This window comes from Lutzomyia longipalpis, chromosome 3 (genome assembly GCF_024334085.1).
Source record: "Lutzomyia longipalpis isolate SR_M1_2022 chromosome 3, ASM2433408v1".
NCBI lineage: Eukaryota > Metazoa > Arthropoda > Insecta > Diptera > Psychodidae > Lutzomyia > Lutzomyia longipalpis.
Window position 1 is genome coordinate 16,243,185 of NC_074709.1, and position 15,767 is coordinate 16,258,951.

Genomic DNA, 15,767 nt, shown 5'->3' on the forward strand with positions numbered 1-15,767 from the left:
AATTGAGAAAACGAATGAATGCGCATGCTCTCTCATTCGGAGGGAGCTTTTATGCTTTTATGAGAAGCGAGAGAGACTGAGAATTCACCCTCCGTTTTGTGGCAAAATTTGTATGTTCCCCATACACACACCTGACTCTCAACTTATCACTTAGCAAACTGATAAGTTGCTGTCTCGCAACTGGGCGGGGCTTTCGATTGCTATGGGACGATTCTGTGTGACGTCATAAAAGCTGCGTGCGCCATTGAACCGCCAATCACACCGTGGGGTATGTTGGTATGGGCGCAAGAGTGGGATAAAGTGTACATAGTGCGCGGATCAATGGTTGTCTGAATGGGACAACGATAGTTTTCATAGTATAGCACTGTATGCTACACCACATCAAACTGCGAAACCCGAACACTAGTCCCGATGTGTGTCTGTTTAGTTGACTTCGAAAGTTCGGAGCGTTTGCACGTATCATCGTGAGAGTCGTACGTTCGATTTTTGTACCTCAAACACATTCCATCACCTATTTTTTCCACCCAAAAAAAAGTTGTGTGACATCCAGAGTGAAGTTTTATTTTTTCAAATCTTTTCTGGATCTTTAAAACGACAAGAGATAGAAGGACTTTTTATTGCCACACAGTGGACAATTGTGCAAGGACGAACGTGTCACAGGGTTAAGAAAAAAAAAAAACATTTAAAGAAAATCAAGTCAATCTAAAATCTAAAACATTCCCATGATCTCTACCGCGAATCGGTAAAATCGGTGACAAAAATCAATGCTAAAAAATTCAAGAAATTAGTTACTGTGTCTTGTGCAAATATATACATAATTGAATTGTAGAATCACTAAGATTCTAAATACCTAGAGAGAAGAAGTTCTAATAAAGTGATGTAGTGTCTAGTTCCTAGTTAACAAACGGAGAGATACCCACAACAAATTAGATGCAGAGTAACAAGAGAAAAACATAAATAAATAATTAGGAAAACATATTGAAATATTCATTGTGAATCCAGGAGGAATAAGGATCCAACTACAATTTCGAAGGATATAACATCGCGCGCGCGTTCTTCATCGAACATTGACAAATCAAATCACATCAGTCAGAGGAAGGAAAAGAAAAGATTAAATTAACAAATCCAAAGATCATCCAGCCAGTGAGAAATATAGAAAAAAACAGCTAAGACAGGGCTACTAAAACCAGAAAGGAAAGGAAGAAAAAAGAAGTGGAATTGAGCATTTGTCATGGTTGCCCACTAATTGACATTCTGATTTCAACGCACTTTGACCTGAGAGATCAATTTTCAATTTATACGGTTGCATCGTCGCTCATAGAACTTTCTGTTTGTTTCCATTTAGTTCAGTGTACCTGTATGTGTGTGTGTTCTTTTCTTTTTTTGCGTTTGGGACAACGAAAAACAGTCACATTACTTTTCGTTTTTTTTAAACAATGATTAACTTTTTTCACATTTCGTGCTATCGCAAGGAGGAAATGTGAACTCATTTGAATTTGTAATGAATTGAAGGCAAATAATTTGCATCTCACACACTGTGGCAATATTGTGGAACACTGGCAGGCCAGCTCGCGTATACCTGCAACGGGTGTGCATGACAAGGAGTTGACCAGGCAGAGGTAGGAGACGAAAGAAGTGGAACATGCGAAGGTATTCCTGCACCCTTTTGCTGTGACTGGACCAACCGAATTGTGCTACACGACGATCGGGTGATCCAGTTTCGTGACAACAATAGAAGGGATAAGAAGTTTGAGGAATAACCACCATTTCCTTGTGGAACATACAGCAGTTCCAAGAAGAAAAAAGGAAAATTATATATAGAGGAAGGGTGCTCTGCTCAACTATCCGTGCTGCTGTTTGTAATTTATTGTGAGAGCTCTCATTGGCCATTGGGAAAAAACTATCTGGACCACATCATCGCAAAAAAGAGTGAATTTGATTTTTTGTTGTTACTGAGTGACGTGCTAAAAAATACCCACACGGTGGTCAGTTGATATGACATAAGGGGGTGTTTGAAAATTTCATCAAAAGGTGAACAATCAGAAACCTGAGCCCCAACTTGGAGCCCTACCCCGCCAGCGTGGAGGGGCTAAATAGCCCTAGAGCGGTGGGGATGGCCGCCGCTACGTACATGACGACATCAACCGGCGATTTAGATATGGCTCTCGGGGGTGGCTATCATACATCCTCACCGCGAAGTGCCACAGATGCCGGTGAGATGAAGTACATGCAGCATCATCATCATCACCATCATCAGGTGCCGTCCAGTCCAAGTCCAAATACGGGGGGTTTGGGTGCTGTGACAACGGGATTAGGGGGAGTTGGTGGAAATCCATGGGCTGCATTGCATCCAAGTGACCCATGGGCACTACAGTCGCATCATTCACACCACCATCCTGCCGATGTGAAGCAGGAAATGCACCTGTCGCAACAGTCACGGGCACAGCAAGGTATGGCCTCCCCGCACGCCTGGCATGCCCCAGTTCATGCGTCAGCTCACTATGCCCCAACGGGGGGTTCACCCCTGCAATACCATCATGCTGCGATGAATGGTATGCTCCATCATCCGGCTCACCCGCACCACCAGGGCAGTGCTCCGCTTCATCATGCCCTGCGTGGCGGCGACTCACCTCAGCTGCACCTGCACCCGCATCACCTCCAGGGCGATCGTGACGTGAGCGCCGGCGAGGAAGACACCCCCACGTCGGATGATCTCGAAGCATTTGCCAAGCAATTCAAGCAGCGACGAATAAAGTTGGGCTTCACGCAGGCGGACGTCGGGCTCGCCCTGGGCACCCTGTATGGTAATGTGTTTTCGCAGACAACGATATGTCGCTTCGAGGCTCTACAGCTGAGCTTCAAGAACATGTGCAAACTGAAGCCACTGTTGCAAAAGTGGCTGGAAGAGGCTGACTCCACCACGGGGTCACCAACGAGTATCGATAAAATTGCAGCACAGGGACGGAAGCGGAAAAAGCGAACAAGCATTGAGGTGTCGGTGAAGGGGGCGCTGGAGCAGCATTTTCACAAGCAACCGAAGCCGTCGGCGCAGGAAATTACCTCACTAGCGGATTCGCTGCAGCTTGAAAAGGAGGTGGTGCGGGTGTGGTTTTGCAATAGGAGGCAAAAGGAGAAGAGGATGACGCCTCCCAATACGTTAGGGAATGAAATGATGGATGGCATGCCGCCGGGACATATGCACGGTGGCCATGGTGGCTACCATCCGCATCACGATGTTCACGGGAGCCCCATGGGAACGCATAGTCACAGCCACAGCCCACCGATGCTAAGTCCACAGAATATGCAGAATGCAGGCGGTCACCAGCTTGCGGCTCACTAGCAATCCGAGAACCAGGAGTCCACTCCAGGCGACTCGCCCCCGTCAACTGCGGCCGTAACCTCAACGGCATCCCCGACACCACCACCCGTCTCAATTGGGCCACCACCGCCGCAGATGACATTTAGTACCTCGCGCCAGCATCAGATGGCTAGCGCCGCCGTGGCGGCAATGTACATAGATCACAGGTATCCGCCGACGGCGTCAGCGCCACCACCACCTCCGCCATCTCATCTGTCAGGCCAGCAACCACCAACCCCGCTGCACCATCAGCTCATGATGCCACCCCAGACGACCTCCACGTCGCCCACGGCGGCACATCTAATGGCAAATCACCAGCAGCAACTCCTTCATGCAGCTGCTGCTGCTGCAGCACAGCAGCAGCATCAGCATCAGCAACAGGATCAGGGTGGTCAGCAGCAACATCAGCAACAGCAGGCCCAACAGCAGCAATATCACGCGAGACGCCTATTCCAGGAGTGGACCCTGCAATTTGGCACCGCAGCCGCGGCAGCAACCGCCGCTAACGGTGTCCACCATCGACACTTCACCAATTTCAGCAATTCTGGTGAATAATCGATGGTTCAGTAGGTGCGAAATCCCCCCATAGAAAAAACCCCTCGAGAGCAACATCTCACTGTATGAGACCTCTTCGCATCATCCACACAAAGTAACTCTTTTGCGAGATTATGTGTGCGTGTGGTGCAAATTAGTGGTTTAATAGTTATAGCAAAAAAATCAGTGAGATAGAATTATAAAATTAATAATAAATTCATGCATAAATGCATAACCTTCTCCCCCGAGAGAGAGAGAGAGAGAGCGAAAAACTAATAGCTAAAGCATCAGGGTGAGGACGATCTTATAAAAAAAATTGATTAATAAGACTATGAACCAAATAAAACAAATATTTGAAATGATACAAAAAAACAAGTAAAACGCGCCGTCAGGTGTTTAGTACAAGTGATATACATTAAAAATACACTATAATTAAATAAATAAAAAAAATGAAATACTTTAAATAAGTACATAACATAATATATTATTAATTATTGTGCGAATGTTCTGTATATTTCAAATAATCTCTCCTTCACACATTCACACCACCACCATGATAGAAGAAGAAAAAAATGAATAATGTCTTGAAGAAAGAAAAAAAAAGAGATAAATACACGTGAAAAGGCGTTTACGAATAGCTCTACTACACAACACAAATTAATTCGTTCCAATTTATTGACGACTTGCGATTTCAATGTGAGTATCTTCTCAATTTGAAAAACTCTCTATAAATTGTCTTTTTTTTTGTTTCTTGTAAACTCTACTGTGTGGAACACACAGTGCAGAATGCGAAAAAAATGCAGCCATACCGACGTGATCTTAATTTCCACATTTGCACTCAATTTTTTGCGAAATACTCGTTAAATTCTAATTTTGAAAGGCATTTGAATGACATTTTGCACAGAAAAAATGTCAATAAATTGTCAAACACTTGTCAAATTCTTTTTTTTAATGAAATTAAACAAAAAAAACTTGATAGTTGTATTGAAATTGACATAAAGAGAAATTGAGAGCTGTCACATGACAATTTCTTTTTTTTTTTTAATTAACTTGTAACTATTTCTTAAGATATTTTAGTAGCAATAATTTACAAATATAATTTGGTAATAACTTATTTCTGTCAAAAAAAAAAAAAAACAATATAAAAAATAACATAGAAAAATCAGGAGAAACTAATCGTTTTATTATGTCTCATCATAAAAAAAATCCAAAATATTTTTCTGAAATGATTTTTTTCACGGTGAAAATGCAGATTGATTTTCATGAGGAAAATTCTCTTTTTATGGATTTTCTCACCATACTCCTTCGCTGCATGTTTGATTCTGCGCTGTGGTTGATGTTGTTTTTATCCACACTACATATAAAAGCAAATATTGTGACGTGAAAAATGACGAGCTATCAAAATTGAGAGTGAAAATTGTCTCTAAAACAAGGATTCTCTATACATTTTTTACGTTAGATTCTTATTAAAGCTCCTTCAGAGAGAAAGAGAGGAAATAGATAGGATGGCGTTTGGAATCTACTTGCCACACAGAAAAAGCCTTCCTCAAAACATAAAAGAAAAATAGAAAAAGAACTTTTGAGCAACGCCATTGGTCTAATAAGCAATCTGTATTAAAAAATTGAATCTTTGGCCTTTTAATTTCCTACGCACAAGGAATTTTAGTCATTGATCCTTTTTTTTATTACGAAAAGAATTCTCTGCATCATGATCTCATTTGCAAACACAGAATAACAATTTAGCAAAAAAAAAAACAGCAAAAAGTGGTGTCATTCGATGTTTCAATAACAAATCTTGTCAGTTTTTTATATCACATTTTAAATTGAAAAGTACCACCATCAACTAATTAGAGCAATAGAGAGACACAGAAATGAGGAGACTTGTCAGTTTAAAATAGCGCCAGAATTGTCAAAGAAAAAAAAAGAAAAACGTCAAAACATCGTTAATAATTTAAGAAAGAAGCAAGAAAATTATGCAAATTCCCATCCGTGTGTTGCCATTTTGTCGAGATATGGAATTTTTATGTCCCTTCCCGCAGAAGCATTGAAAAGGGAAAAAACAGGATTTTGATGCAGTGAAAATGCTCATCTATACAATTTCTCTGTGGCACGCAGCAAAAATGACACGATGTTGACATTTTACCTTTGGAAAATGCGTGAAATGTCTCTCGTATATATTTCTTTTATTTCTATTACCTTTATTTCAACCATATAGGTACGCGACGATAGGTTTATCCTTGCGTTTTGAGCTTATTTCGTTATATCTTCCTACAACGTGTGACTTGTTTTACTTTGACAAGAACATACAGAAAATTCTATGTTTTTTTTTAAATGGCTATTAATATGTACGTTGCAACGCTGCGATGGATTTACGAGGAATTACTTTTTATCCTTTACTACATTTTTTGAAAAACTATGCCAGTTTGCTTTGGAAAATCTTTACCAGTCGTTATAACCGTTACAACTTTGATCAATGTTCCAAGTATAGCACGACGTATAAGTTTAGCATTTTGAAATTTCATGAATTTGAAGATATATGTATTTAATTAAATAATTTTCATTTCAAATTTATTATTAGTGCATGAGCAAAGAAAAAAATCAAAATTTTATGCAGAAAACCACATTTTGTTGAAATGCAAAATATATTCACCGCTAAAATATACCGGAATTTATTAAAAAAATGGGAATTTCTCAATTTCTTTTTTACTCTAATGTGAATATATCTGAAGTAGTAAATTTCATGTAGGGGAAACCACGCCTAGAGAAGACAGGGGCTGATAAAGTCAATCCGGGGTTTTAAAAAAGCTCAAAATATCATATTTCCTGTATTTGAGTTTAAGAACAATTTATTCATTGAGCTACAGAACTTTTCTATTCTTGAAATAATTATATTAAACTCTCGTCCATCTGTTGTAGCCTTTATAACTTTTATTTAACATAAACTTTCTGACAACAAACAGACAGCACATGAAATAAAATATTCAAAAATCATAGAAAATTCAATGAAAAAAGGCAAGATAAAAAAATAAGCTCTAAACGCACGACTAAAGACAAAAGTTCTGTTTGTGAAAATGCTCAATTGTACAGCAAATTGCATTAAAAGAGAAATGTGTGGATTTAATTTTCAGCAGCATCATGAAAATTGTAAGAAAAAAAAATTAGAAAAAACAATAAAAATAAATGTAGTGTGTAGGTGGCACTCAATATACATAATACAAAGAATCTCTCACGCAGTATCCCTTTGAAAATATGACTTAATTTCAAATCATAAATATCATTTTTTTTGCAACAGACAACCAACAGAGAAAATAAATTAAACATTATGAATTGATGCAAATTGTGCGAGAACACGCTGAGGGAATGTGTTATAAAATATTAATTCTTAATAATATGTCATATTGACAGCACGGAAATTTCATTTGGGCTTTTTGCAACAACAACAAAAAAGGAAGTGTTAATAAAATGAAAACATAGATGAGCGCATATAAAAAAAACTTTGAAAATGGGAGAAGTTATTTTAGCAAGAAAAAAGTGGACATAAGTAAACCAAAGACACAGCAATTAATCAATATTATCTATTCAATAAATAAATAAATATTAAATATTTTATTTTTTCCCCATGTTGAATTTGTCACCTACTCAACTGCAAATACATATAGCCAGTTTTACGTAACTACCTTTTTCTTCTTCTTTATTTTATTTTGTCCCCCCGCAGTGTATAGAAAAAAAATACGATTCGATGGTTAGAGACGTGAGCAGAAGAGATGTGTAGTGATGAAGAATAGGAAAAAAATGAGGAATACACATAAAATTCTACAAGAAAAAAAAACATGTGTAGCTGGAGATGGAGAAAAACCAACAAATTTTTCGTATAAATAGAAATATTAAAAAAAAATTGAATGATAGTGTGGAAGATGAAATAAATCTGTAAATACTGTAGAGGCAAAAAAAAACTATAAATACACTTACATAGAGAATAAAAATTAGTGATCCAATATTTGATTTAAAAAGTGCATATACGAAAGAAATCCAAGAAATAATCATGGAGAAATATGGAAGGAGGATGTGGAAAAAACATAGCGAAGAAACTAAGTTTTTTACCTAATTTTAATCAAAAGAAAATGAGAGAAAAAAACGACGAAGGTGTATAAAAAATTTCAGGCGAAAAAAACAGAACTTTTGACAATGTTCTTTCTATATTTTTTATTTTATTATATTTTTTCTATTTTTGAAAATTATCATTGTTGTAATACGAGGTACAATAAAAGAAGTAAAAAAAAACACTATGTCGAAGAAAAGAAAAAGAAGTCGAGAGGAAAATAAATCTTGATCTATATATAATTCTTATTATATATAAAACAAAAAGAAGAGAAGACAAAAAAGATACGATGAGATAAACAAAAAATTCCACTTTAAAAACACATGAAAAAAATTACAATTATTATTATTACTTAATTATTAATTATTATTATGGTACGATGTAAATGGATTTAGTCGATTTTCGATTTAATAAAAGAGGAGAAAAATCAATTTTATTAAAAATATTTATGATGAAGATCACTTCTTTTTATTTCTTTCATTTTTTTTTTAATTTCTCTCTCAACACGAGCTTCTTTTTTGCATTTTGGTCTGGTGGAAGTTTTGGTTCAGAAATTGAAAATCGAATGCAAGTGGCTTGATCTCTTCTGTGGATATATGTACAGTGCTGGGCAGAGAGAGAGAGAGAGCAAGTTTAAAAAAAAGTGATTTAGCCGCAGGGAAATTGCGTCTGACGTCCGAACAGACGGACATTCTTTCTCGCTGCAGTTACGTTGCCCAATTTTTTTTATTATTCACTTTCCTGGACCATTTTTGGCCTCCACACTTCATTGTATGTATGTATATCTACCTCCAAAGAGGGTTTATAGTATTTTACAGAATAAAATTTATATTATTTTATTTATTTTCAGAAGAATTTACAATTGTGTTCAAATTAAATGTTTAAGTTTTAAAGACACTGTTCTGAAAAATTTCCAATTTGAAGGACGAAATTGGGAAAAAAAATTTAGGGGATTTCCTATTAAAAAAAAGTTGATTATTGTGAGTAAAAAACAAAGATTTTCTAGGCTAAGTTTTCAATGTTTTATGTTATATAAAAATATTTTAAAAGTTTTTTGCCTTATGACTATAAGTTACGAGGATTGAGGGTAAAATTTTTGATAACATATTTACTAATTTAGACTTGCCTAAAAAGCCTTTTTGGACATTCCTGTATTTAAGAGCTAAAATTTGAAAGATAGATTTTTATATTATTTTTTGGTATTTTTGGTGAAATTTTATTTTATAGTGCACCTCAAGTCTCATCATGAAAATATGCAACAAAATTAAAATTTTAGAGGAAAATGAAACTTAAATTCTTTTCGAATAAATTAATTCATTTAGACTCATAAGAAATAAAATTTTCCTCACGCTACATTATTTTCGCATATTAACAAACCTCTCTCGAAATTTCTTTGATTTTTGTGAGCGATGCCCCGAAAGAATGGTTTCAATTCGTACAATTTAGTGGCTCGCGCTGCAACGAGAAGTCCTCCGTGGAATTTCAGAACTTCACCAAAGTGCCATTCTTGAGCGTGTTTTGTTGTCTTTCAAGTCTCAACAATTTTATTCTTCAGTTCGTTAGAACTTTACTGAAAACCCCTTCACAGAACGTTCAATTTTTCAGCCAATTGTTATACCTTTCAGACAATTTTTTTTCAAAGAGAAATGAGGGGACTTCTGTGCACAAGAAATATGAGAGACAAGTAAATAGAAGCTGGGAAGGTTATGCTACCAATATTAAATATATATTTTTCTTCTTCTCTATTTTTGTATTAAAGCGCAATTATTTTCAATACACTCTTCCGATACGTGAGTAGGTTGGAAAATGAGTTCTAATTGTGCACAGAGCGACTCGCCCTGTATTTTTGTAATAAATATATTTTATTTTAATACATACCTCACACAGCCAAAACACCTTCAGTTCCATCAACGATTTCTCAATGGACAAAGGAGGATTTTTTTTCGCCGTGTCTTCCTCAATATTTGCCACTGTGCGACATTCAAAGAAAAATCTTTATTGATTTTTAATTCTAAACTTATTCAATTTTAGGAAAAAGTTAATGTCTACTTTCTTTGGTATATGTTTAAACAATTTTCTCCATTAATTCTAAATACGAGTTTTTCTACATTTTCAATCTATATTTTGATTAAAAGGCTTCGTGAGAAAGAAAAATAAAACGATGATAAAGTCATAAAGAATGATTGAGGAGCTTTCAAATCACATTTTTATAGACATAGGCACTTAAAAAAAATAGATAATAAAGTATTAGAGAATTGTCTCAAGAGCATGTATCTTCTAAAAGATCTTATATTCCTTCTTTTTCCACAAGTAACAATACAGGGTGTATCAATTATCACGTGTTCTAAAAATTCCAATATATTATTTGCGAATTTTTCTCAATGAAAGTTAATCATAATTTTAAGGGAATATCCATTAATTTAACAATACCTAGGTATTTTGTTTAAAAATTGTAGTGATCCTTTGTTTAAAGGAATTATATATTTATGTATTTTCTTTAATCCTTTCTTTTTCTTAAATATAAAAATTACAGAAATAGTAAGAAGTCAATCAATATTTTGAAGTCTTTAATAGAATCTTTGCACAAAGGCATCATGAATTTAATGAAGTTTAGATCAATGGAGTTTGATTAATTCATAAATTAAATAGGAATGTTTATTGGTTAATTTAGACCTAACTGCAAAATGCACTTTTGCAATCGTTCCTCGAAAGAGGATTTTTCCCATATATTACTGACTAAACTCTTCCCCAAAAAGCTAAACATATCAATTTCCGGAATTTCTCATTTAAAACAAGAAATTAGGCACAATATTTTCACTCAAATGGAAACAATATAAAATGAAAACAATGATACTTCATAAAGCGTCCAAAATACAAATGGAATCTGTTGTTTTTTTTCCTTCTTCTACATATTTTTTTTAACCTCCACAAGAAGAGATTTTCTCGGTCGATGAAAAGAAATGATAGTGGTTGTTGAGTGTGAGAGGCTGTAAGAGAAGAAAAAAAAGAAGACACTGCGCGAGAAGGAAGAGTTAAAATTGGCGTAGGAGTTTTGCTCTTAAGTTGTTTACTCATCTAATTCATAAATTCATCTTTTCGATTTATAACGCTCGCTCGCATCCATCGTGGTGCCTCTCCTAAAGTGTGAATCGCGCATTTTTGATCATCTCACATTGTGAGTTTTACGCTGGACGCGAAGGTGCATTAAATGAATGGGTTGGCTCTATGAGAGGAGAGCACTATGTGTAGAGAAGAAAAAAAAACGGTCGTCTCATAAATAATAAAATACAAGGTACACAGAGTATTGATAATCGCACTTTCAATTAGGTTAAAATGCGACAAGTGAATGACCAAGTTAATAACTTCTCATGCGATTACGCCGCGCGTATGGGACCACGTGTGTAGTTGTGCTATTTGGTTGCATTGACTGAGAGGCACACACATGCTGCTTTGTGCAGCATAGATTATTAAGTAAATATAAAACTGAATAAAACAGTCAATTGACATTGAATATTGAAATAAATATCAGACAGCCACAATTCCTGTCTTCGGATCTTTTTTTTGTTTCGTTTGTAGCTAGTTGTTGTTGTTGTTGCCTTTTGCTAAATATCTCACTCTCTCTGTCGTTTGCACGGGGAATATAGAGGCATCTCGCGAGTCGCGGTGCATAATATTGGGTGCGAGTAAGATATGCAATTTGAGTGTTAGCATGTATAAATTGCACCCAACATTATAATAAAACTCGTTTCAATCGTGTAGTAAAACACCTGAAATGGTTCTCTAATGTCTCTTATGGTGGGTACTTGTGAGCATTCAATAAATTACCATCTCTCTCTCTTTCTCCGTGATGCTCCACTCTCGACGAGATGACTCCATAAATCCCTCAAAATGACTGCACACCACCACCAAAGGATTAACTGCCAAGGGTAGCTTTCTACAATACTCATACTCTTCCTTAATATTCCGTATAGATATACCTAAGTTTTTACCTTTCTTCTTATTTTCTTTTGTAAAATCAATTGATCGATTTTTCAGCAAATCCCATTCATTCTGATTACAATAATTAACTCAGAATTGCATAATACTGGTGTTTTCGCTGCAACTGTTTATCCTCTCTACTCTTCGTTCATTTGTTCATTAAAAGAAGAAGAATTTTGTAGATAAGGATAAGAATTTTCTTGCTTTTTTCCGTTTTAGAAATTTCTTGAATATTTGCTAAGAATTCTGTTAATTTTCTTGATCACTTTTAGTGGTTTTAGTCAAAGTGGAGGCGCCTGGTAGGAATAACTTATCCAAGGGGCTTTTATTGGTGCTACGCACCATAAAAAAAATCAAGCACTTTGATACTTTTAATTTGAAGTCAAATGTCAATATTGGTAAAGAAAATATCAAACACTAAAAAATGTTCAAAATCGGCGAATTTGAATCCTCATTAGGTTAGGGTTTAGTAATTTCAATCTTCATAAACATTGAACAAAAAAAATTCCTGAAACACATTCTTGAACAGATTGCTGCTACACCTCTGCTAGTCAGATACCAGGCGTCTCCATTCCTGAGAATTTATTCGTTTGTGGGTTCCAGACTTTCATTTTTTTTATTCTAAATGTCTCAACAATTTTTATCCCTAAGCTGTTTCTTCCTCAACTCTGTCTTCTAGAGACAGAATTTCTCAATAGAGACTCCCTGTTTTTGAGCTTACATGTATTATGTAGCAAAGTTGTGGGGCTAATCGGTGCGATCTTTTGCATTCTCTGCGGCTGGAAGATCATCAATCTCACCGAGAGAGAAAGAGAGAGAGGAAGAAGGTAGTTGAGGATCATTCACTTTGGCGGGATGAAGAGTGTCGAATGGGATTTCCCTTGATTACTGGGGCTCGGGTGAGATGAAGATGCCAGTTAACAGACAAAAAAAAGTGAGTGAGATGAGAACAAGGTAAATAATATGTGGCTACCGTGTCACGCGCAATCTTTACAATTGCAGCCGAGCTCAGTGATCACACGCGGTGCGGGGCTTTCGCTAAACTCGAAAATTGCAGCCTCTTCTTCTTCTCAATACCAAGTGAAAAATCGTGAATTTCGTGTTTCCATCCGTTGGCAGGGCCTTTATTTGTTCTCTGAACGATCCTCTCCACTTATATCTCTTCTTATATTTGCTTTTCCTCCCGCTTTTTTTTTATTTAAGCTAACTGGATGTGTGTCTACCTTTTTCACCTCGCGATCTTGCGCGCTGTATATTTCCGTGATTTACCTGGAAATGATCATTTTTGCACCCATGAGGTCACTCATCGGCGCAAAATTCCTCACGTTCCGCCATTGAGCACCACCGGAGAGTTTCATCCAATTCTCTATTACCTGAGTGTACCTATATATGTGTAATTTTCGGTGTACAATGGGAATCTCCCAGGAAAATTGCTCAGAGTTCTTTTGCTTCCTCTGCTTCGCCACGACGACGCAGTTGGTTTGTGGCTTTAGTGGATCGTGTTGTGTGTTTGATATTGATTGAGAATCAATTTCTTAATCGATTTATAGGCAGATAAACGTGCAAATTGCGCAAGTTTCTGCTGCACTCGTGGATATGGAATCAAATGCTAGAAGTCAGACATTTACGTCAAAAGAGCAAGAATAATAAACTAAAAGTTGATATTTAAGACGCTAATACTTGGACATTTGATTAATTGTTTTGCTCACAACCGTACGTCTTGTCTGCAATGGTGAACGAGAGGGAAATCCTTGAGGTGACACGAGTGTGTCGTGGGCTAGGTTTGGTTTGGAGGAACTTGCTTTTGGGAAATTTTATATGTACTTAAGTAATTTCATGTATATAGCGAAAACTGGGATACTAATATATCCTATATGATTGCCTCCAGAATCTATCTATGCAAATTTTATGTATATTTGTACCCTATCTGTAATTGGTAGTTTGTCCATCAGGGGACTTTTAGCATGGTGAAAAATCACACTAGAGGGCGGAGTAGGTAGTGTCCCCCTCTGATGTCAAAATAGTAATTAAATAATACACCAAATTGGGGTTTACAATGAGTCTTTTTACGAAAAACCCATATGTGGGGAATGTTGGAGAAAAAGTTGAAAAATAAAATAAAAAGAAACCTTCCTCTTCAGCACCTGAAAATGAGGTGCATATTTTTATGATGGATGGATGACTGTAACCTCCTGTCACGCCACCTCGCCACTTGAGTACCGTGCATGTGCGAGTGGGCAATTGCCACAAGAATAAAAATCTATTGGAAAAAAGGTGCAAGAGTGAGTAAGACGAGTCCACGCTATTGCATTCACCTTGAGCCACTTGCATGGTCGCCGTGATCGCGTTTGAAGGCGCCTTTTGCACGCGGTGCAATGTGTCTCTCTCCGTAGAAAAGGGCAAGAGGAACACGGCTCTGCTGGTAATTTTCATAATTTCCCTTAATCCGTTGCATGACAGCTTTCGTACCTCACCACCTCGCTGTTTGGTCACACTAAATGCCAAATAAAAGCAAATAAAGTGCTACCGATTAATTGAACGTACACAATGGTGTGCGTGTGCAGCATCTCACAACACACGGCAAATTGTGGTGATAGAAAAGACGATCAGCCTCACTCTCATTTGGTCATTTGATTGCGCAACTCAAGTGCATCGGGAAACTTGCAAGTGGGAAGCTGATGAGTACAAGTGGTTAGGTTGAGATTCCCAGAGAAGTGGGATATCGAATAAGCGGACACAAAGTGGCAAATTTTTAATAAACATTTTGTAGCAAGAGTCGTTTAGAAAAAAAGTCAGTTGTAAGTCAATATTGTAACCTTTAAATACAGGAATAAAAAGAATATTAAAATTGCAACTTAAAACATTCTTGTGACTCTGACGTCTCTTTTGTGACTTCTTTGCAACTGTGCAAAATAGTAAATGCATTTTGATTTAGTGGAAATTTGGTTAGTCACAAAATTCTTGAGAAATGTTGGCAAATCATGTGGAATATGAAATGAAAGACACACTCCAGGAACTCCCATTGAGAATTCCAAGCATCATAGACCACGAAACTCCCACTATAAAGTTCCAGACACAAATTGTAATTCCTATACAGCTCTTAATTACAAATTCGTCGGCATAAATTTCATTATTATAATATTTATAGTGATGCCTATGTATGCCCATATGTATGTATGTTTAGGAAATTTTATATATAGGCAAAAAAGGGAGAGAGATAGCGACATTATTTGACATTTTGGCGCCACACTGGCCCACAAATGCCTTCTCCCTGGGGGCAACAATTGCTCCATGGCTAATCATGCGGCAATTGTGGATGATATTTGTCACACAGTGGATGAATAATTTTTTTTCTGTTTTATCACTAATTCAATTAAAGAGACTCTCTCGCTTCATTCACGCTGTGGCTTCACTCATGGTGGGTATGAAAGGAATCGCCCACGCGTTTTGTCACCGCGCTATAGTCATTTGCCTCCATTTGCACTGACGCGTCTTGCAAGTGTGTATTTGTCATGCAATAAACTTGGCTGTATACTTGGGGTTTACTTGCACCACTCTACATATTATGATATATGTATATACTTACACGATTCAAGCAGTATTGCCTATTTATATTTGATAGCTCGAGATCTTCCGCAGCGCCCTATGTAGAAATATGTACAATGAGGAGAAGAAGTGAGAATTTGCGGGGAAAATTGGGTTAATATCTTGATTGATGTAAAACGTTTTGTTTAAACGGTACAAATGACACATTAAATTCGCAAATCATCACTTCATCATGTTGGTACGCGCTCTGTT

The 15,767-nt window shown here is 36.7% G+C and overlaps 1 protein-coding gene across 3 annotated transcripts in view; it reads left to right on the plus strand.

Moving 5' to 3' along the window:
• Positions 1 to 428: 428 nt before the first annotated feature.
• The window catches only part of LOC129793390 (POU domain protein CF1A), a 299,560-nt gene continuing 284,221 nt past the window's right edge, over positions 429 to 15,767 (plus strand). For 2 of the 3 annotated variants that reach the window (XR_008750906.1, XR_008750905.1), the window contains exon 1: positions 429 to 4,267. Coding sequence is in view for 1 of the 3 variants with exons in the window: in XM_055833370.1 (XP_055689345.1) it covers positions 2,114 to 3,340 (1,227 nt within the window). In the remaining 2 variants the exon portion in view is untranslated. Of the gene's footprint in view, positions 8,448 to 15,767 lie in introns of those variants that run through there. The other variant, XM_055833370.1, reaches the window with a different exon arrangement.